The sequence below is a fragment of the Neomonachus schauinslandi genome, chromosome 2 (genome assembly GCF_002201575.2).
Source record: "Neomonachus schauinslandi chromosome 2, ASM220157v2, whole genome shotgun sequence".
NCBI classification, from domain to species: domain Eukaryota; kingdom Metazoa; phylum Chordata; class Mammalia; order Carnivora; family Phocidae; genus Neomonachus; species Neomonachus schauinslandi.
Genome location: NC_058404.1, coordinates 131,419,413 through 131,443,275, shown reverse-complemented (window position 1 = coordinate 131,443,275; position 23,863 = coordinate 131,419,413). Strand labels below are relative to the sequence as shown.

General features: G+C 37.2%; 1 protein-coding gene across 1 annotated transcript in view; it reads right to left on the bottom strand.

Annotated features, from left to right (window-relative positions):
* FAM13A (family with sequence similarity 13 member A) overlaps window positions 1-23,863 on the bottom strand; it is a 336,606-nt gene that overhangs the window by 275,317 nt on the left and 37,426 nt on the right. Inside the window, exon 6 of the mRNA XM_044913092.1 lies at window positions 2,486-2,663. Within this exon, the coding sequence (XP_044769027.1) occupies window positions 2,486-2,663 (178 nt within the window). The remainder of the gene's footprint in view (window positions 1-2,485; window positions 2,664-23,863) is intronic.

Here is a 23,863-nt window from a genome sequence, read left to right as displayed (position 1 = left end):
TTACATCTGAAATTTTATGTTCTTTCAAAAGTTAACATTATTTCATGAGGATGTTCCCTTATTAAAAAAAAAAAAGTTTCCTCATCTACTGACTAAGGCAATATAGTCATCTTACGTATTAAGAAAAGCATTTCCTTTGTTCGTCTTTTTGTGGTTCATGTGAGAATTATCCTTGAATCATAGTCCATACATGTGATAAAGATGATCAGTGGAAAGCTAAGTGAGGTCACTGGAGTTGAAGTGTCTGCTTTTCCTTAACCTAAACTGAGGAACTTCAAGGACAACATAAACCACTTCTGCCTCTTTAGAATCAATCAGATAAATGAGACAGTATAGTACTTGGTAAGAGCTCAATAAACAGCTGTTTTAAGAATTATACTCTATTTCTTTTTTCTTTTTTTTTTGAATTATACTCTATTTCAATGTGAAAAGTACCTAGTGGCAACTTCTATATTTGTAAGTTTAGAAATACGTACCAAGTCGATCACAACAATGTACATGTACTTAATGCCACTGAACTGTACACTTAAAAATGGTAAAACGGTAAATTTTGTTATGTATATTTTACCACAATACAAGAAGCTTAGAAGCTATACTAATTAGTAGAGCCTATAATAAAAACTCATCACTTATTTGATATTTGATTGAAGCAGGTTACCAGAAATTCCAGATCAAGCCCAATCCAGTAAGTCAGCAACAAAGTATGAATCTGTGTGTTATAAAATAAGTGCTCCAGGTGCACCCGGGTGGCTCAGTTGGTTAAGCGTCTGACTTCAGCTCAGGTCATGATCCCAGGGTCCTGGGATCAAGTCCCACATTGGCTCCTTGCTCAGTGGGGAGCCTGCTTCTCCCTCTGTGTGCCACTTCCCCTGCTTGTGCTCTCTGTCTCTCTCTCTCTGACAAATAAATATTAAAAAAATAAAAATTTGCTTTCACCTCTCTTAGAATCTAGGGTTTCAAAATGACTGAACAGTTTTCCACTTATCTTCATTTCTTACATGTAAATCACCAAAGGTTTATTCTGAACGTAGGAGTAAAAAGAATAAATACAGCTTATTTCGTTAACACAAAGTTCGTGAGTAAAAAGTCAGTGGAGCCTATGTTTGAGATATTTATTCATGAGACCCTAACATATCCTATGAAATGCTACTATTTAAAATTTAAATCTCAGGACACCTGGGTGGCTCATTCAGCTAAGCGTCTGCCTTCACCTTAGGTCATGGTCCCAGGGTCCTGGGATCGAGTCCCACATCAGGTTCCTTGCTCAGCGGGGAGCCTGCTTCTCCCTCTGCCTGCCACTCCCCCTGCTTGTGCTCCTCTCTCTCTCTCTCTGACAAATAAAATCTTAAAAAAAAAAAAATTAAAAAAATTTTAAATCTCTAAGGTTACAATGGGAATAGTTATTAAGGTAGAACTTCTTGGGGCACGCTCAGTCGGGTAAGCGTCTGACTCTTGGTTTCAGCTCAGGTTATGATCTCAGGGATCTGGAGATTGAGCCTGCAGAGGGCTGTGTGCTGAGCAGGGAGACTACTTGAAGATTCTCTTCCTCTGCCCCACCCACCCTCGCGTGCATATGCGCACATGCACTCGCATGCGCTCTCCTCGCTCTATTTTTTTTTTTTAAAGGTAGAACTTCCGGCCATAGGCTGTGAATGTCCTGGAACCCTGGACTCACCGTGATCTAAGCCAGAGTTTATATTTGGACAGTTATTCTGAGAACTGTAATATTACTAGTTCTGGGCTGATGAATGAGTCTACAGATGAACTGAGTGTATAAGCAGATACACTATTTAAAAAATTGCTGAGAATTTATGAGAGCTTTTAAAGTGTGAGTATATTCTTTCTCTGTCCTTATAACTAGAAGAAATGTGTTTGATATCAGTGGAGATTAGTAGGTTAATAGGAGAGTTAAAAGAAAAGTCCCTGGATTGCAAAATCATGTTTCACATATCAACAATTAAGGAATTAACAAGGAAAAGGAAATATGAAGTTTTACAAAAATTCTGCTATAGCACCCGCCAAGGAGACAAGTTTATTTCTAGTCTAGTTAATTCCTAGAAAACAAATGTAGCAAAGGCTAATTTTCCTGTCACTGACATACTGAGCCTGTATTTTTCTATTAGCAATGATTTTATCAATTTAAAAAATTATGCAATATATTATACTCCTTCCCTTTCTGCTAATCAATGTTTCAGATTAAAAATTTTTAAATGCCCTTTTTAGTGAAAGTAAAACTTATTTCCAGAATTTTATATAAGGTTGCTGGAAATATTATAAATTGTGGTTTTCATGAGAATGCGTTATCTGCCTTATTCAACATTGGGATGAAAAACAAGGATAAAATGCCCAATAGCAAGCTAGAACTCCTCCACCATAAATTGGTTGACTTTTCAGTCTGAAATACGATTCTACAACCCAAGTAATTTCAGGCAGCGATAAAGAAAAAGTGGCATGTAATATTAACGGCAAAACTCCACTAACTTACTGAAAGCAATTTGGCCCAAATACAGTGGCGAGGTTGTGGACATTCATGCGATTCTGCACATGGTGCTTGGCTACTTTTGTCAAGAACCGGCACAGGTACTTGAGGAGGCAGTAGTGGGTGTCTGGCAGCTCTTCTATTAAGTCTCTTAAACTACTCTCCTGAGCATCATTTCTGTCATCTGGAAAGAAAAAGGATAAAAAATGCTCTCAGGCATATTTCACAGTAACAAAAACAAAAGCACAGAGGCATAATAAGGTCTAACATTTTATTCAGGAAAAAATTCCTGAAGACTTAAATCAGCCATTGGAAAAAGAGGGGGGGCAGTTTTGCCTTTTCTTTGATTTTTGAGCATTTAACTTTTTTTAATGTTAAAGATTTACTAACTTATTCAAGACATCCTGAAAATCATGACCTTTACTCAGTGCATAAAATGGGTTCATATTTCACTTCTGTGTGTTCCTTACCCAAAATTAAGGTAAAGGTTGGCTTTTTATCCATAGTGGAGCCTCCCATTTGATTACTGTCTTCAAGTTGGTTAAAAACAAGAATCTCTTAGTTGAATAAAATTTAATACAAGAGACATTCCTGGGTCATCATGAACAAGACTCAACTTAGTTGTCAGGAAATCCGTAGCTAGAGAAAAATGAAGGAAACTTTTAATTTTTTTTTTTTAAAGATTTTATTTATTTATTTGACAGAGAGAGACACAGTGAGAGAGGGAACACAAGCAGGGGGAGTGGGAGAGGGAGAAGCAGGCTCCCCGCAGAGCAGGGAGCCCGATGTGGGACTCGATCCCAGGACCCTGGATCATGACCTGAGCTGAAGGCAGTCGCCTAACCAACTGAGCCACCCAGGCGCCTGGAAACTTTTAATTTCTATATAGCTTTTTATCTCTCCCATGTCAGAGTTTAGAATTTGATATGTGCTTCTCATACAAAAACCAAAAATATCTTACAGTGAGCCAAAATTCAGACATATGAAAAGTTTCCTTCAATTCTCAAAGATTTTTGTGTTTTGTCAATATCTAAATACAGTCCTTTTAGGCACATGTCTAAGGCAATGAAAACTTAATCCAGTTACTACTAATATACATTGGATTCCTTAATTTACATAGGTCAGCTGCTTTAGCCAGTCAAGTGAATAAGAAACAGTAAAGTGAGGCAAATGTGACACAAAGGAAGTGGATTTGTCAGTGGTACAAAATTTATGCATAGCATTAGGCCGTGGAAGGAATGAAAATCCAGAAAACATGCAGAAAGTCACAGAAACTGCTGAGTGGCTGCAGAGCAAGGATTAGGAAGGTAGGCTCAGGAGTCACTTTCTGGGTTAGGATCCTGGTTCTGCCACCTGCCACCTGTGTGACCTTGGACTCTATACTAAACCATTTCCTCATTTATAAATGGAAATACTAACTACCTCATAGGGTTGTGATGAGGATTAAGAGTTTCAATTTGCAAAGTACTTAAAACAGAGAGGTTGACACATGGTAAGCATTATGTAACTACTTGTTAAACAGAGTAACTTCTTTTACTTTACCTTCATTAATTTGGTTTTATGAGAACACTGAGGTTTTAATGAAATGCTTTTAATATGAGTCCATTTCACCCTTTTGAACGCTAGAATAAGGGATGCTGCCAAAAACAGCAATGCCAAAAATGTGTAGACTTCAATAATTGTTAAAATCGTTTTGCAGAACATTCTATATATGATTGGAGTAATTATTTCTCACAGATCACCAACAATGTGATCCAATAATCTATACAAGGTTTATGGAAAAAGTTTTCTTGATATTAGAAAATTTTCACATTAAATTACTTTAAAAAGAGAAATCATATACAAATACTTTGATAATCCCTAAAAACATGTGGTGTGTTGCTTATGATGGCATTATTTTCCACTGAATTATGATGTTGACTATGTAAGAAATGGAAATAATTAAGTTTGGAGTAAAAACTTAAAACTACCCATTTCTCATACCTTTATGGTTAGAAATAAATATGATCTATAAGAAAATGAATTCTACTTTGTCTTTTTAATTTTCTTACAGTGACTAATCCAAAGTGAATCTGGATGTTTTCACGGGTGTGTACTGTCTGTTTAAAACTGTGGTTTAATTCCAGCATTTAAGGATACAGGCAACAGCATTCCAACAGCCTTGATAATGGGCCATTCGTCTTCTGGCTCTGAAATGAAACCTCAAATCCTAAGGCCAGCAATGTGTGAAGACACCAGATTGAATAAAAACAAATATTGAAAACAGTTATGAGTGGGGCGCCTGGGTGGCTCAGTTGTTAAGCGTCTGCCTTCGGCTCAGGTCATGATCCCAGGGTCCTGGGATCAAGTCCCACATCCGGCTCCCTGCTCTGCGGGAAGCCTGCTTCTCCCTCTCCCACTCCCCCCGCTTGTGTTCCTGCTCTCACTATCTCTCACTATCTCTCTCTCTCAAACAAATAAATAAAATTAAAAAACAAAAAAAAGAAAACAGTTATGAGTTTATGACAATAACATCTTTGAAAGAGCGGGAGCACTTTCATCATTTATTTCCAATTTTTGAAATATGATAAATAATTTTCCCAGGAAATAAAACTGACAATAGGAAGGGAGACAGATACATTCAGAAAATCTCAAACTTAAAAAAACAACATAATTCCTTTAGAGCATGAATGGCAGAATCAACAAATATGTTCTCAAAAAGAAAAAGTAGTTGAGGAAAAAGTATCTTCTGTTTCCTACGATGGAAGACAGATTCAGTGATTGACTCACTAAGCGAGTATGTCAGTGTTCTCTACCTCAGAGGTTATAACGGCAACACGCTCACTTTGAACCCTGAATATTCATAATTTACCTCCCAACTCTGTTCAAATATACTGACAGTGCAGTAAAGACCTTGATTTATTAGCATAACATTTCTTGTTGCATCTTTTCCTACTAATTATGTGTTAACATACTGAGAATAAATATCACTGCTACACTCAGCCTGCAGCAATCTTATAGACAAGATTTCCAATACATGAGAATAATTGCTCAACACCTTTAAAAGAGGCTGCTAGGGGCGCCTGGGTGGCTCAGTCCATTAAGCATCTGCCTTCAGCTCAGGTCATGATCTCAGGGTCCTGGGATTGAGTCCTGCATCAGGCTCTCTGCTTGGTGGGGAGTCTGCTTCTCCCTCTCCCTCTGTTCTCTTTCTTTCTGTCTCTCTCCCTCTCACTCTCTCTCAATAAATAAAATCTTTAAAAAAAATGTTTAAAAAAATTTAAAGAGGCTTCTAGAGGTTGCCTAGCACAGCAAGTGGGGGCAGGGGTGGTTGGAGGGGAAGCAGTATTGGTATAAATGTGCCTTTTGATGCCTGAGAGCAAAAGCTTATAATAATTACTTTATTATTGCTTGCATTATTTTTTGATTTGCTGATACCTAAATATAATAAACACTGCCTTGCCATTCATGTTCTTGCATTGATATTGGTAATTACAATGGCTTCAAGGTCTCATATTATTAAAAAAGCAAGCAACGCTTCTATTTTTGTGAACATTTATTCATTATACTTATGCTATGTGTGATATTTATCACATGCTTTCTGTGTGTCTGGCATTCTCTAGGGATACAGCACTGCAAACAAACTTTTATAAAAGTTATAATATAATGGGAGAGACAGGCAGTAGTCTAATAATATATATGTGAGTGGTAACATAAATGCTCTGAAGAAATATAAGGCAGGACAATGAGGAATAAAGCAGAGTGATATGGGGGTGGGAACGTTCACTCAGCATGATCTGGGAAGGCCCCTCTGACATGGCGACAATTAAGCAGAGAGCTGAAGGAAAGGGGGGAGCGCATGCTAAGCAGTAGAAATGGCAAGGGTGAAGGCAAAGTGTTGGGAGAGTGGCAGGAAATGAAAACAGGAGACAGTGGAGGAAAGAGCTAGGGAAGATCATTACAGTCTTATTATAAACCTTGTTCCCTCCCCTTCAACCCTGAGCGAGGGTTTTGAGCTATGAGATTGTTAAAAGGAACACTCTGGTGATGGGTATTAAAGAGGGCACATACTGCATGGAGCACTGGGTGTTACACGCAAATAATGAATCATGGAACACTACATCAAAAACTAATGATGTATGGTGATTAACATAACATAATAAAAAAAAATGATACATGGCCTCTATCCTCAAAGGGTTTTACTCTAGTTTGGGAAGATAGAGAACATATATTAAATGTAGTTTGCATAATAAAACAATTTTAATGTTGCACCAGAAAAAAAAAAAAAAAAGGACCACTCTGGTTGCTGTGTTGAATCTGGACTGTAGGGGGTGCAGTGGAAAGCCGGGGGCTGAGCTGGGAGAGGCCAGTCCCAGAGAGAGAGGCTGGTTGCCTGGAGCAGGTTGATCACAGTGAGATGGTAAGGCAGGGGCCAATTCTGGATATAGTTTGTATCTTGTCTGTTTTACACATGGAAGTTGTTTGTTTTATATATGAAAAATGCATGCATGGAATACACATTCAGTCATTCAACAAATATTTACTGAGTGGCTATTCTGTGCCTGGCACGATTCTAAGCATTTGGGATATATCAGAAAACACAAACAGAAATCCCTGCCCTCAGGGAACTTATATTCTAGTAGGTGCGACCTTAAGCAATAAAAACAGAATTCAGAGCACCAGTCGGGGTGAGGGTGGTGATTACAGTATAAATAAGATTGTCAGCAAGGCCTCATTGAGAAAATATTTGATGTTTATTGGCAGTTAAAAAAATCCACAAACCAGCAAATGTAAGCTCATTCAGAGTTGGTTGGAGGCTGAGGTTTAAACATCTTTTAAATGCCTTGCATATAAAAAGTGATAGTTTTAATAGACTGATACACACTTTTAAGATACACAGATAGTAACACAAACTAGTATACAAATAAAGAGACATCTATATTCCAAATATATCTTGAAGAAATAAATACTTTAGTCCATTTACACAACTAGCTGAGCTGAAGTGTTAAGTAGGAAGGGGATCAGAGTATTCAAATGATAACAAAAGTGTCATTTGGTGGTCAGAGGATAAGGATATTCAGCAATGAAATTCCACAGAATGGTCTCTGAAACAGAAGTGAAATGTACCTCTGCAGTTGTATTAAAATATTTTAACTGTTGGGGCACCTGGGTGGCTCAAGTGGTTAAGCATCTGTCTGCCTTCCGCTCAGGTCATGATCTCAGGGTCCTGGGATCCAGCCCCTCCTCCCGCTCCCTGCTCAGTGGGGAGCCTCCTCCTCCCTCCCACTTGTGCTCTCTTTTGCTCTCTTTCTCAAAGAAAATCTTTTTTTTTTTTTTTTTAAGATTTTATTTATTTGACAGAGAGAGACATGGCGAGAGAGGGAACACAAGCAGGGGGAGTGGGAGAAGCAGGCTCCTCCTGGAGAAGGGAGTCAGATGTGGGGCTCGATCCCAGGATCTGGGATCATGACCTGAGCCGAAGGCAGACGCTTAACAACTGAGCCACCCAGGCGCCCCTCAAATAAAATCTTTAAAAAAAAATATTTTAACTGTTTAAACTTAGTTATTTCTAGAATTAAAATCGAATAAAAATTAGAATACATTATAATTTATGAGCCAAAAGGTTTAAGAAAACTTTGCAGATGGAGTAATGGTTAATAATTGAAAGTCATCATTTTCCTTAACATTAATCTTTTCCTAGGACAAGAACTTTCTCCACTAGTGAAAAGAGCCACTTCAAATTATACAAGTTTTCTTGAAAGCTTTCATTTGTTGTTGGCTAAATTTCACCCATTTCTCAAGCTAAAACACAAAAATAAAACAAGCACAGTATATATAGTATACAGAGAAAACTACTCAGCACTTAAAGACTATACCATAAAAACTTCTGCATTCCAGATTAAGTAGCAAACATTGAACCATGTGACAAGTATTTGTTCTCATTAAGAAAAGATTATGATCATAATCAGCAATGCTGAACCTATATCACAGGATGGCACTTAACTCTAATCTGGACATTTATCCTGGTGCTTGTCACGTGCTCTGATTTTTCAGTGGCCATGAAGTTATACTGTACTTACAACCTTAGCCCCAAGAAAAAAAAAAAAAAAAAAAAAAACAGGCAAAATGCTAATCTCTACCATGATATATCTCAGAGCCAATGAGAAGGTCAACATTAAAAGAACCAAAATATTTAGCCTCATGGCGCCAGATTTATCGAAGTAGCTTTTTATTTCCTCATTAAGCCTCACAAAGGATTTATGAAAACTTGCTAATCTGTTAGATAGAACAATAAGCTGTTGCTGACTTTGAAGATGAAGAAAGGTCACAAGCCTGAGCATGGGGACAGCCTCTTAAAGCCAAGAAGAAGCTAGCAAGGAAACAGGGATCTTGGCCTTACAACTATATGGAATGGAAAAGTGCCAAGGATCCAAGTGAGCATGGAAGCAGCTTCTCCCCTGGAACCTTCAGATAAGAACCCAGGCTGACCAACACCTTGACTTTGGCCTTGTGAACCTGGAGGAGAGACACCAGCTGAGCCCACAAACTTCTCACCCATAGAATACTGAGATAATTTGTGTGGTTTTTAAACCACTAAATTTGTGGAAATCTGTCACAGCAACAATAGGAGCCTAATATATCTCCAGTTAGAGAGGACTAGACTGAAAGAGATTAATTAACTTGTCCACGTTCACACAGTTACCAAGTAGCCAAGCTGCAACTCGTATGTGGCAGTCTGATCTCAGAGCATGTGATCTGATCAGTGCACTCTAACAAAGTTAGATATTGTCACTGTTATTATCATAGAGCAACTACCACACTGTCTCGTACATGTAAATGTTTAACAAATGTTTCCTGAATCAACAAATGAACAAGCAAAATTGGTAAGTGGTGGAGGTGGGAATGTTAATTCATTTATGATAAATTATAGCTTCTTAAGGTCCTGAGGTGCGTGTGGGGGAACGTTTTAATAAAAACCTCCATGAATGTCTGGGCACAAAATGCTTTGTAGAATACATGAGAACAAAACATGAATTGTATTTCTTTTTTTTTTTTTTTTTTAAGATTTTATTTATTTATTTGACAGAGAAAGACACAGCGAGAAAGGGAACACAAACGGGGAGTGGGAGAGGGAGAAGCAGATTCCCTGCCGAGCAGGGAGCCCGATGTGGGACTCGATCCAGGGACTCCAGGATCATGACCTGAGCTGAAGGCAGTCGCTTAACCAACTGACTGCCACCAGGCACCCGAATTGTATTTCTTTCTAAATATGCAGTTGCAAAGAATGGGGAAAAATAATCATAAAATGCCAGCTACACTGGATTAGACTAGGTTTTACCGCTGCATTTCATACCCCAGGAATGGAATCACTTCTTTAGAGTGAGGAGAAGCTTACCTAAAGAACATAATTATATTTTCTGGTTAATGGAATTGGTATATTTCTATATAAAAGGAAAGGTTATATGTTTACAGCTCTCTTGCAACCCTTGCCCATGACAAAGTTCTCAAAGCCTTACACAAATTTCTGAAAGGACAGGATGATAAAGTAACTAATAAAATTTAATAAATTACAGTCTATTCTTAGACATTAATGAAACTACAAATCTTATTCTGATTAGATTCTACAAATGCAGAGGTGTATTTATTACCAAATTAGCCAATATCTACACTCAACTCCCGGCTCCCAGAATGAGCCGTCACGTAAAGGCAAGGCCTGCGGGATGAAAAAAGAATTAGATGATAACTTTACATTTCAGTCCCATAATACTCCCAGTGATACCTAAATAGTGTGTCATCAAGTCTATTCTGTGGGCATTTACTGAGTGCTAAATGCTTGCTAATGGGGGAAGACTGGCATAGATAAAAATGTAAGAAATACATGAAACAGGGGCGCCTGGGTGGCTCAGTTGGTTAAGTGTCTGCCTTTGGCTCAGGTCATGATCCCAGGGTTCTGGGATCGAGCCCGCATCGGGCGCCCTGCTCGGCGGGAAGCCTGCTTCTCCCTCTCCCACTCCCCCTGCTTGTGTTCCTTCTCTCGCTGTGTCTGTCTCTGTCAAATAAATACATAAAATCTTTAAAAAAAAAAAAAAAGAAAGAAAAAGAAACACATGAAATAGCCTATCTGAAGTCAAAACTGGGAGCTCCTATCTAGGCTAGATATTAGAAACAAGTATTTACCAGCTAAAGAACCTGTTTATGTGGGAATGTCAGTACACAGGAGGATAGAAAAAACAATCATAGCATTTTGGAAGGGGAGCCTCCACAATATAATATGCTAATCTTGAACAATATTGGCAATATCCCAGCTAACAAACTTGGCTCTTTCCATAAATCTAGTGCTATATTAAATGGGCAAAGTACAGTAAGTGTATAATCTCAATGGGAATCACTTTACCACCAGTTTCCCACCCTCCAAAAGACTAGTGATTAAATGCTCAGCTGTAACGGACTTATCTGGTGTCATATGAGATAAACCATCAAACCCAGAGTTTTTAAGCCTCTTTTGAATGTTGCCTCTTTCTCCGGTAAGTCCTCAAATTGTTTATGGACTCAGTGTAAAGGTTGATTATTTCCATGGGTTTAGCAAAATACTGGTATTGAGAATACAGCTTAACAGCTTTGGGGCAGAGCTTTAGGTGACTAGCAAGCTAATCATTTGTCATCCCTTCAAATTGATATTCTTTAAACTTTCATTATTTTACATGAGTTGATTTTCTACTAATACAAATTATACATATAAATATTAATACATATAAATATATACTTATATATATTAAAAATTCATTTACTAGCTGTTGTATTTCTCTTCCAGCTCAATTAAGATACTCTTCACATAAAAACGTTAGTGAAAAATATAGAATTAACTGAGGTTTTCATTCAATTAACAATTCATTCTAAAAATCCCTAACAGACATTATCATCTTGGCCTTTAAGCAGCTGGTCTCCTCTCTGTTTTTCCTCTTCAAGCCCATAATCTTTCTACTATTAAAAATTCTATTCCCTGTACTACAAGAATAACTAAAAACACAGACAATAATAGGTGTTGGCAAGGATGTAGAAATTTTAAACCTTCATTCATTGCTGATGGGAATGGAAAATAGGACAGCTATTTTGGAAAACTGTTCCTTAAAATGTTAAACAATGTCACCCTATGACCCAGCAATTCCACTCCTAGGTAGATACCCAAGAGAAATGAAAACATATGTCCCTACAAAAACGTGTACATAAATGTTCATAACAGGATTCTTAATAGCCAAAAGGTAAAAACAACCCAATGTCCATCAATGGGCAAAGGTGCTATATTCATACAACAGAGTATTAATCAGCCATAAAAAGGAACAAAGTACTGATGTTCCAACATGGATGAACCTTGAAACACATGCTAAGTGCAAAAGGTCAGTCACAAAAGACCACATATTGTGTGACTCTATTTACATGAAATGTTCCTAAGTCCAGGCAAATCTATGTAGCCCGAAAGATTAGTGTATGCCTAGGGCTGCGAGAAGTGGGAGAGATGTAGAGGAAGGAATGGGAGTATCTGCTAATGGGTTTGGAGTTTCTTTTTCTTCTGGAGTGATAAAAATGTTCTAAAACTAAATAGTCATGATGATTGTGTTCTGAAAATACTAAAAACCACTGAATTATATACTTTAAAAGGGGCAATTTTATGGTGTATAAGTTGTATCTCAATAAATTTGTTCTAAGGAAATTCTGTTGGCTTTAAAATCAAGTATAAGAAAAAGAAAGTCAGAGGAGACCTTCTGGTTAAAGATAAGCTTATCTACTTTTCTAATACCTCACTAAAATAACAATGAAAGAATTTTTTAAAAGATACAAGCCATCAACACACACACACACACACACACACACACACACTTTACAACCAGTTGTTCTAATGCAGATTAACTGCTCAACCATGGCCTCTCCATCCAAGTTTGCATAATCCCACTCACTACTCAATGCTATCTCCTAGGGCCAAAAAGGAAAATAAAGATTTATACATGGGCTCGGGAAACAAAAGATCTTGATCTAGTTATCAGGATCTACAATCTTAGAGATCATGGGGGGTTATAAACACAAATAATATTTTCCTGTCACAGGGATCTGGAGGGAAGTAGAACCAACAGGAATGTCATCAAATGTATGGAGTCCAATTTATTCCAGTGGAGGTTTTGCACATTTGACTAACTGGCTTCTTGGGCAGATATGCAGGTAGCAACCTTGAACTCTTTACTGGCTTTAGGTCTACCCAGAAAAACAGAATAATTTATATATTTGGCATTGCTTATAGAAAAACCTAAGAGGCATATACTGGAAATGGAAAGGGGTTAAATACGGAGTTTAGTATAATGATTCTGTTTTTCATAGAAACAGAGCCTGAAAGGTTTTAGAACAGACAGGGTTTTTCAGTCACTTGGATTCACTTCCCAAGTCTTTGAAATATTTGCCTCTCTCTTCTTGGCTGTTCTTTTTTGGCCTTGGTTGCTTATACTTTTTAAACATCTTACTGTCCTTTTAGTGGATTCTGGGGTTGAATAATTTCAAAAGAAAAGGAATTTCTCAGTAAGAAGGAATTAACCCAGGGAAGGAAGTATGTCGTATTCTTCCTATGGAGCTCATACTATCCAAAGAGTGATTACTTAATAACCAGTATTATAACTAGCCAAGAAATGCATGGTATTTTTAAATTTGCAAGGCAGGGGCGCCTGGGTGGCTCAGTGGTTAAGCGTCTGCCTTTGGCTCAGGTCATGGTCCCAGGGTCCTGGGATCGAGCCCCGCATCGGGCTCCCTGCTCGGTGGGAAGCCTGCTTCTCCCTCTCCCACTCCCCCTGCTTGTGTTCCCTCTCTCGCTGTGTCTCTCTCTGTCAAATAAATAAAATCTTAAAAAAAAAAATTTGCAAGGCAAAATTACTCAGCTAAACTCCAACAATAAAAATGGCATTATGATACATAGTATGGATAAAAGACAGGCTTAACTCAAACTTACTCTGGTGAATTCCTCATGTAATGAAGAAAAACATAACTCAATCTTAAGCACAACTCAGTTTATTAAATTAGATTTCTTTACAATTAGGCATTGTACTGATTAAAATGACCCTATTATTAGGGTGGCTTCCTTAAAAAAAAAAAACAGTTGCTGTCTAAATTATCAAATTCTCATAAGCTAAAATTCACAGGCTCTTAACTCTCACATATTGTTTGCACAGCTGCTACTATAAAATTCTGTTCCATTTAAAATCAAGTACAGGGGGGGAAAAAGGAAAGGGAGAACATCCATTTCAAGAGAAGGGTTGATCACTTGTGTTTATCTAATTAAATCTTCTTCCCCAGAATCCACTAAAATGACAGTAAGATGTTTAAAAAGTATAAGCACCCAAGGACAAAAAAGAAGAGCAGAGAAGAGAGAGGCAGATATTTCAAAGACTTGGGAAGTGAATCCAAGTGACTGAAAAACCCTGTCTGTTCTAAAACCTTTCAGGCTCAGAGGAGCCCTCCACCACCCTGTGCATCCAGGCAAGCATGTGGTCAGGCAGGACGGGTGAGGCTTAGTCTTTGGATACTGTTAATGGATTCTTGCATGCCAGAGATAGCCAAGGGCTAGAGCAAGGACAACAGTTGAAAATGTGAGGACTAGTGAAAATCTGCTAAGAAAGGGCCCATTAGCATACTTCCTACTTCCCTGCTCTTGAGGAACACAACGGCTGAAAAGAAAAACATGTCCACATAGAGACATTTGTGGGTCCCCAAATCAAATAGGTTACATTTCCCTCCATCTATACCCACTATCTAATCCTCCTAAAGCAAAGTACACCTTTGTCCCCATACACAAATGTTTTTCTTAAATCACGATAGCCAAGACCACTTATGTTTACATGAAGAGATGCACGAAATCCCACAGACAAAACAAATACAGGGAAAAGAAAACTTAAACAAAAACAAACCCTTGTTAGTATTCTCAGAAAGATAGGATTAGGAATAGGATGCTATGAAAAAAGAATAGAGTGCTTTGAAAAAGAAATAGCACTAATAGTTTGGATATTAACAATATAAAACTAAAATTTTAAAAATGAGGTTGGAAAATAAAGTTGAGAAAATTTCATAGAAAACAATTAAGAGACTGTGATAGGAAAATAAGCATTCAAGATGGTGACAGAAGATCCCAAACACATCTCCTCCCACAGATGCAACCAATCTACAGCTACATACGGAAAAATTTCCTCTGAAAAAGACCTGAAAAACAGTGGAACAGCACCTGCATAACAAAGTATAAAAGCAGCACACTGAGATGGGCAGGAGAGGCAGAGACATGGTCTCACACACACAGAAAAAACTCACCACAGGCATAGCAACCACAATAAAGAGGGATCTCAAAAATATGTAGCTTTTTCCTGAGAACCAAGGAGTTTGTGTCCCACATCAGGCACCCCAGCTCTTGGGATCTACAATGGAGAGATAGGCTGCCAAAACAACTGGCCTTGAAAACCAAGAGGGCTTACATGCAGAAGAACCACAGAGCTGCAGGGAATGGACAGCCCCCTCTCAATGGGTGTGTATGCGGGCCCACTTGCTCCAAGACCCAGCGCACAAATAGCAGTTTCAATAGTGCCTACATCCACTGCTAATCTTAAAGCATCTGCTGGGGAGACAGGAACCTACTGCAACTCCCTGGGGATGGAGGCACTGGCAGGTGCCATTTTTTTTTCTTTTTTTTTTTTTAATTGATCTGATAGAGAGAACGAGAGAACGCAAGCAGAGGGAACAGCAGAGGCAGAGGGAGAAGCAGGCTCCCCGCCAAGCAGGGAGCCTGATGCAGGGCTCGATCCCAGGACCCTGGGATCATGACCTGAGCCGAAGGCAGACGCTTAACTATTTGAGCCACCCAGGTGTCCCGACAGGTGCCATTTTTGCATTATTCTACCTTAGTTGTGCCAGTGATGGTGGGTGTCACCTTGGTACTCTCTCTCTCTAACCTGCTACCGCTGGTATGTACACTGCTGCCACAGCACCATGACAGCCAACTAAGTGAATGTCCTGCCCCTTGTGCCACAACTGCAGCCCCATCACAGCTGGCTGGGCAAACACCCCAGCTCCCCCACGCCACAGCAGTGACCCCGCCAAAGCTGCAGGTGTATGCAGCCCACACATGGGACATCCTTTGAGCACCTGGCTCTAGAAGCCAGGGGTAATGCACACCTGGACCCCATGGGTCAAATCCTACACATGGCAAGTCCTTCAAGACCAGGAGAGGTACCCATTTTGCCTAAACTCAAATGGAATGAGGAGGCAGAGGAATATGCTCCAAAAGAACAAGATAAACCCTCAGAAAAAGACCTTAATGAAATGGAGATTAAAAAAAAAGTCTACCTGATAAAGAGTTCAAAGCAATAGTCATAAAGATGTTTATAAAACTTGGGAGAAGAATGGAAGAACATAGAACTTCAACAAAGAGACAGAAAACATGGCAAAAATATGAAACAGAAGTCACAGAGCAGAACAATACAATAGTTGAACTGAAAAATACACTAAAGGGGTTCAACAGCAGACTAGATTAAGTAGAGGCGTGGATCATTGACCTGAATGACAGGGCACCAAAAATCACCCAAACAGAGCTGAAAAAAGGAAAAAGAATTTTTAAAAAGGAAGATAGCTGAAGGGACCTATGGTACATCAAGCAGAACAACATCTGCATTATAAAGGACCCAGAAGGAGAAGAAAAAGAAAGGGGGCAGAAAACTTATTTGAAGAAATAATGGTTGAAAGCTTCCTTAACCTGGGGAACAAAACAGAAATTCAGGTTCAAGAAGCATAGGAGTTCCAGATAAAATAAACCCAAAGAGATCTACACCAAGACACACTATAATTAAAATATTAAATGTTAAAGAGAATCTTAAAAGTAGCAAAGGTAAAACAACTTATCACATACAAGGGAACCTTCCTAAAGCTATCAGATGATTTTTCAGCAGAAACTTTGCAGGCCAGGAGAAGGTGGCATGATATATTCAAAGTGCTGAAAGGAAAACAAAACAAAACTTCTAACTAAAAATACTCTACTGGAAAAGCTATCATTCAGAACTGAAAGTGATTAAGAGTTTTTCAGACAAGTGAGACCTAAAGGAACTCATCATCACTCTTTCAGCCTTACAAAACATATTACAAGGACTTCTTGGAGCTGAAAAGGTGCTAACTAGTAACAAGAAAGCAAAATGGCAATAAGCACATACCTATTGATAACTACTTCAAATATAAACCAACTAAATTCTCCAATACAAAGATACAGAATGGTTAAATGAATTAAAAAAAACAAAAAACCACATCACTCATCTATAAGGAGCATACAAGAGGCTCACTTCAGATTTAAGGAGACATACAGACTGAAAGTGAAGGGATGGAAAAAGATGTTCCATGCAAGTGGAAACAAATGGAAAGCTGGTGTAGCTATAGTTGTATCAGAGAAAATAGACTTTTGAAAAAAGACTAATAAAAGACAAAGGATTCTAATAATTATAAAGGGGTCAAAACAACAAGAGGATATAACATTTGTAAACATTTCTGTACTCACCATAGGAGCACCTAAATATATAAAGCAAATATTAACAGACCTAAAGGGAAATATTAACAGCAATAATAGTAGGTAACCTTAACACCCAATTTATATCAATGGATAGATTACCCAGACAGAAAAATAAGGAAACAGTGGCCTTAAATGACACATTAGACCAGATGCACCTAATATATACAGAACATTTCATCCAGAAGCAGAATACACATACTTCTCAAGTGAAGATTCTCCAGGATAGAACACATGTTGGGTCACCAAACAAGTCTCAATAAATTTAAGAAGATTGAAATCATATCAAGGATCACAAAATACACACATACATTAATGGAACAGGGTAGTGAGTCCAGAAATAAACCCATAATTTTATGGTCAATTAATCTACAACAAAGGAGGCCAAGAATATACAATAGGGAAAAGACCAGCTCTTCAACAAATGGTCTTGGGAAAACTGGACAGCAACATGCAAAAGAATGAAACTGGATCAATTTCTTATACTGTACAAATAAAGTAAAATAAAATAAAATAAAATAAACAAAGAACCCTGCTCAAAATGGGTTAAGGACCTAAAAGTGAGATCTGAAACCATAAAAATCCTAGAAGAAAAAATAGTAATTTCTTTGACACTGGCCTCAGCAATATTTTTCTTTTTCTTTTTTCTTTTTTTTTAAAGATTTTATTTATTTATTTGACAGAGAGAGAGACAGCAAGAGAGACAACACAAGCAGGGGGAGTGGGAGAGGGAGAAGCAGGCTTCCCACTGAGCAGAGAACCCAATGTGGGGCTCGATCCCAGGACTCTGGGATCATGACCTGAGCCAAAGGCAGACACTTAATGACTGAGCCACCCATGTGGCTCATTTTTCTTGATAGGTGTCCTCTGGCAAGGGTAACAAAAGCAAAAATAAATTATTGGGACTACATCAAAATAAAAGGCTTATATGTAGCAAAGGAAACCATGAACAAAACAAAAATGCAACCTACTGAATGGGAAAAGATACTTGCAAATGATATATCAAATAAGGAGTTAAGATTCAAAATATATAAAGAACTTTTACAACACCAAAAAAAAAAAAAAAAACCACACACACACACAAAAAAAACCTAGAACAAAACAACCCCCCCAATAATCCAATTAAAATGGGAAGACTTGAATAGACATTTTTCCAAAGAAGACATACAGATGGTCAAACACATGAAAAGATGCTCAATATCACTAATCATCACAAAAATATGAATTAAAACCACAATAAGATATCACTTTATATCTGTCAGAATAGCTAAAGTAAAAAAACACAAGAAATAACAAGTGTTGATGAGGATGTGGAGAAAAAGGAACCCACATGCAGTACTGGTGGGAATGCAAATTGGTGCACCTACTGTGGAAAACAGTATGGAGATTCTTCTAAAATGTAAAAATAGAAATACTATATGATCCAGTAATTCCACTACTGGAAATGAAAATGTCAACACTAATTTGAAAAGATATATGCATCCCTATGTTTATGGCAGGATTATTTACAATAGCCAAGATATGGAAGCAACCCAAGTATCCATCAATAGATGAATGGACAAAGAAGATATACTATGAAATATTATTCAGCCATAAAAAAGAATGAAATCTTGCCATTTGCAACAACATGGATGGACCTAGAAGGCATAATACTGAGTGAAATAAGTCAGACAGAAAAAGACAAATACCATATGATTTCATGGACGTGTGGAATGTAAGAAACAAAAGAACCAACAAACAAAGAAAGACTCTTAAACACAGAGAATAAACTGGTGGTTACCAGAAGAGGTGAGTAGGAGGATGGGTGAAATAGATAGAGGGGATTGAGAGTACATTTATCTTGATCAGCAATGAGAAATGTACAGAGTTGCTGAATCATATTGTACACCTGAAATTAATATAACACTACATTAATTATACTTGAATTAAAAAAAAGAAACCATAGCAAGCATCTTTTCCAATAACAATGGTATGAAACTAGAAATCAATTATAAGAAGAAAACTTGGGGGGGGAAAAATCAAATATGAAAAAGGTAATACAACAGTTCAAAAATGTATGGGATGCAGCAAAGCAGTACTAATAGGGAAATTTATAACAATACAGGCCTATCACAAGAAAAAAAAAATCTGAAATACATAATCTAACTTTACACCTAAGCAGCTAGAAAAAAATAAATGAAGCCCAAATTAGAAGGAAACAAAAATCAGAGCAGAAATAGATGAAACAGAAAATAAAAGGACAATAGAAAAGATCAATAAAACTAAGAGCTGATCTTTGAAAATATAAACCAAACTGACAAACCTTTAGTTAGACTCACCAAGAACAAAAAAGAAAGCACCCAAAATCAGAAATGAAAGGGAGAAAAGTTACAAGTGATATCATAGAAATTTAAAGATAAGAGACCACTATGAACAACCAAATGCCAACCAATGTCATAACATAGAAAAAATTGATCAATTCCTAGAAACATGCAATATTCTAAGACTGAATCATGAAAAATAGAATATCTAAATAGACTGATTACTAGTGAGGAGACTGAATCAATAGTGAAAAAAGATCCCAACAAACAAATGTCCAGGACCAGATAGCTTCACAGGTGAATTCTACCAAACATTTAAAGATTTAATACCTATCCTTCACAAATTCTTCCAAAAACTGAAGAGAAAGGAATCCTTCCAAACTGATTTTATAAGGCCAGAATTACCCTGATCCCAAAACCAGACAAGGACACTAGAAAATTACAAGCTAATATCCCTGATAAACATACTTGTAAAAATTCTCAGCAAAATATTAGCAAACCCAGTTCAAAATACATTAAAAGGATCATACACCCTAATCAAGTTGTTCCAGGAATTCAAGAATGGTTCAACATCTGCAAATCAATGTGATATACCATATTAACAAAACGAAGGATAAAAATCATATGATCCTCTCAACTGATGCAGTAAAAACATCTGAAAAAATTAAATATCCATTTATGATAAAAAGTTTTAACCAAGTGGGTATAAAGGGAATGTATCTCAATATAATAAAGGCCATATATAAAAAACCTACAGTTAGCATCATACTCAAGGGTAAAAAGTTGAAAGCTTTTTTTCTAAGATCAGGTAAGACAAGGATGGCCACTCTCACCACTTTTATGCAATGTAGTATTAGAAATCCTAGCCACAGCAATTAGGCAAGAAAAAGAAATAAAAGCATTCAAACTGGAAAAGGAAAAGTAAAACTGTCACTATTCACAGATGACATAATACCATATAACAAAAACCTTAAAGATTTCACCAATTAATAGTTAGAATAAATGAATTCAATAATGTTGCAAGATACAACATATCAGTGTAAATATCTGTTAGGTGTCTATACACTAGTAACAAACTATAAGAAAGAGAAATTAAGAAAATAATCCCATTTACAATTATATAAAAAAAATACCTAGGAATAAATTTAAACCAGGAAGTGAAAGATCTGTACACTGACTACTACAAGACATTATTTAAAGAAATTGAAGAAGACACAAATAAATGGAAAGGTATTCCATGCTCATGGATAAGAATTATTGTTAAAATATCCATACTACCCAAGGCAATCTATAGATTCAACGCAATCCCTATCAAAATTCCATTGGAATTTTTCACAGAAGTAGAACAAATAATCCTAAAATGTGTATGGAACCACAAAAGCCTTGAATAGCCAAAGCAATCTTGAGAAAGAACAATGATGGTGGTATCATGCTTCCCGATTTCAAATTATACTGCAAAGCTACAGTAATCAAAACAATATAGTATTAGTATAAATACAGACACATAGATCAATGGAACATAAACAGAAAGCCCAGAAATAAACCCATGCATATATAGCCAACTGATTTTTTTTTTAATTTTTTTTTTTTTTAAGATTTTATTTATTTGCATGAGAGAGAATGAGAGACAGAGAGCATGAGAGGGAGGAGGGTCAGAGGGAGAAGCAGACTCCCCGTCGAGCAGGGAGCCCGATGCGGGACTTGATCCCGGGACTCCAGGATCATGACCTGAGCCAAAGGCAGTCGCTTAACCAACTGAGCCACCCAGGCACCTGTCAACTGATTTTCAACAAAGGAGCCAAGAACATAGAATGGGAAAGGACACTCTACTTTTTTTTTTTTTTCAACGTCTTTAAAAATTTTTTTTTTTTTTTTTTAAAAATCAATTGTGTACAAAGTGTTTCATAGTTTTTAATTCTCCAAACAATTACTCAACCCTCTGCCCATGGCACCCCCTGCTTCAGTGGTCTTTCTGGTAATCCACCATTTTCCCCTTACAGAAAGTTAATGGCTGAGAATAGACTCTCCTACAGAATTTACCAACACTAACAGATTGCTTAGAATAGAGACCTAGAGAAACTAAGAAGCAAGGTTCCTTCTTAGTGAGGATAATAAGAATCCCTCTAATGGCAGCAGACTTCCCACAGACACCACAACAAAGCACCATCAATTGCTGAAAGCTAGAAATAGATATTATTTTCAATAGTATTTCATTTTCTATTGGAAAAGTCTTCAAATTACATTAAATAAGTCTCTTTTCCCCTAAAGAAACAGTCTAGCTTTTATTAGGATGCCTGTAAAAAGTAAGTAACAGCGGGCACACAAAGTTAGTTTAACAGCACAGGGCAATGAATTGTATCCACTCATTCCCTAGAACCAAACTGATAAACTGTGCCACACCTGATTATATATAGCAGCATGACTGAAATAACCAAGCAAAAGATGATACATTCACAACTTATATTTAGGTGATGATCACAGGTTTATGAGAGTAGATTAGTCCAGTAAAACAGTAACATAACAAACAGGGCAAGACAGATACCAACATTTCCCTACCCTTTGCCAGAAGATTTTTGATCCATATTGCAACAGTGCAAACAGAACATGTGACATTATATGTTAGACACTGCAGAAAAGTAACATTTAGGGAAAAAAGCTTTTTATCAGTTGAAACTTCAAGTTGCCTTCTTCCCCAGTGATAGCAAATAGCCGATATTAAGCAAATAGCTGATATTAAGCAAATAGCTGATATTAAGCATTTATTTTAAACTGGTACTAAAGGAATGGAAATGCAAAATTTTTAATCAATGGTTTGTACCCTGGAATTGAAATTTCTTGAACGAGAAAAAGTGATTAATACAACATCATTTTATAAGTCTATGAAATAAAGTTAACTGTAAACAGATTCTTTTTTCATATCCAGACATTGTTTCCATCTATGTACAACAAAGTATATTTGGCTTCAACCCTTCCCTGCCTGAATCCATCTTAAATCTTTAAAGCAGTAAAATGCTTTATTTCTGGTGTTACTACAAGTACTATATTACCATACTCCTATTACAGAGTTTTAAAAGCTCAAATCAGGCAGACACTTATAGCCAAGATCTGCTTTTCACAGTTGAAAACAGAGCTACCCTCCGACCCAGCAACTGCTCCACTAGGTATTTACCTCAAAGATACAAATGTAGTGATCTGAAGGGATAACTGCACCCCAATGATTATAGCAGCAATGTCCACAATAGCCAAACTATGGAAAGAGCCCAGATGTCCATTGACAGATGAATGGATAAAGAGGAATGTGGTATAGGGGCACCTGGGTGGCTCAGTTGGTTGAGTGGCTGCCTTCGGCTCAGGTCATGATTCCAGGGTCCTGGGATCAAGCCCCACATTGGGCTCCCTGCTCAGCGTGGAGCCTGTTTCTCCCTCTCCCTCTCCCTCTCCCTCTGCCCGCAGCTCCCTCTGCTTGTGTGCATGCTCTCTCTGTCAAATAAATAAATAAAAATCTTAAAAAAAAAAAGACGATGATGATGTACATATATATACAATGGAATACTACTGCCATCAAAAACAATGAAATCTTGCCATTTGCAACGATGCAGATGGAACTAGAGGATATTATGCTAAGTGAAATAAATCAATCAGAGAAAGACAAATACCATATGATCTCACTGATAATGTCGAATTTAAGAAACAAACAGAGGATCATAGGGGAAGAGAGGAAAAAATAAAACAAGACGACATCAGAGAGGGAGACCATCAAAGATTCTTTATCATAGGAAACAAACTGAGGGTTGCTGGAGGGGAAGGGGTAAGGGGATGGGTAAGTGGGTGATGGACATTAAGGAGGGCAGGTGATATAATGAGTACCGGGTATTATATAAGACTGACGAATCACTGACCTCTACCTCTGAAACTAGTAATACACTATATGCTAATTGAATTTAAATTTTAAAAAATCTGCTTTACATGTCCATAAACTTATTAATAAGCAGCCTAAACAGTAACACAATATACTGCATTCAGTAGTGTATAAATAAGCAATATCCACTTTAATTGCCAACTCTGTCTTATAGATACTTTAAAAAATTATTTTTGCATAGTTTTAAGTGCTACCAACAATCACAAATGTGAAATACTTCCAAAAAGAAAAAAAAAAGTCAGGGACAATCTCTTTAATAAATGATGCTGGGAAAACTGGACAGACACATGTCAAGAAATGGAACTAGACCACTATCTTACAACATACAGGAGAATCAACTCAAAGTAGATTAAAGACTTGAATGTAAGACCTGAAACCATAAAACGTCTAGAAGAAAACATAGGTGATAAGCTTCTTGACATTGATCTTGTTATTGAATTTTTGGATCTGACTCTTTAAGACAACAAAAGCAAAAATAAGTGGGACTACATCAAACTAAAAAGCTTCTGCATAGAAAGAAAATAAAAAGGTAACCTACTAAACAGGAGAAAGTATTTACAAACTATATATTTGATAAGGGATTAATATCCAAAATATATAAAGAACTCAAGCATCTC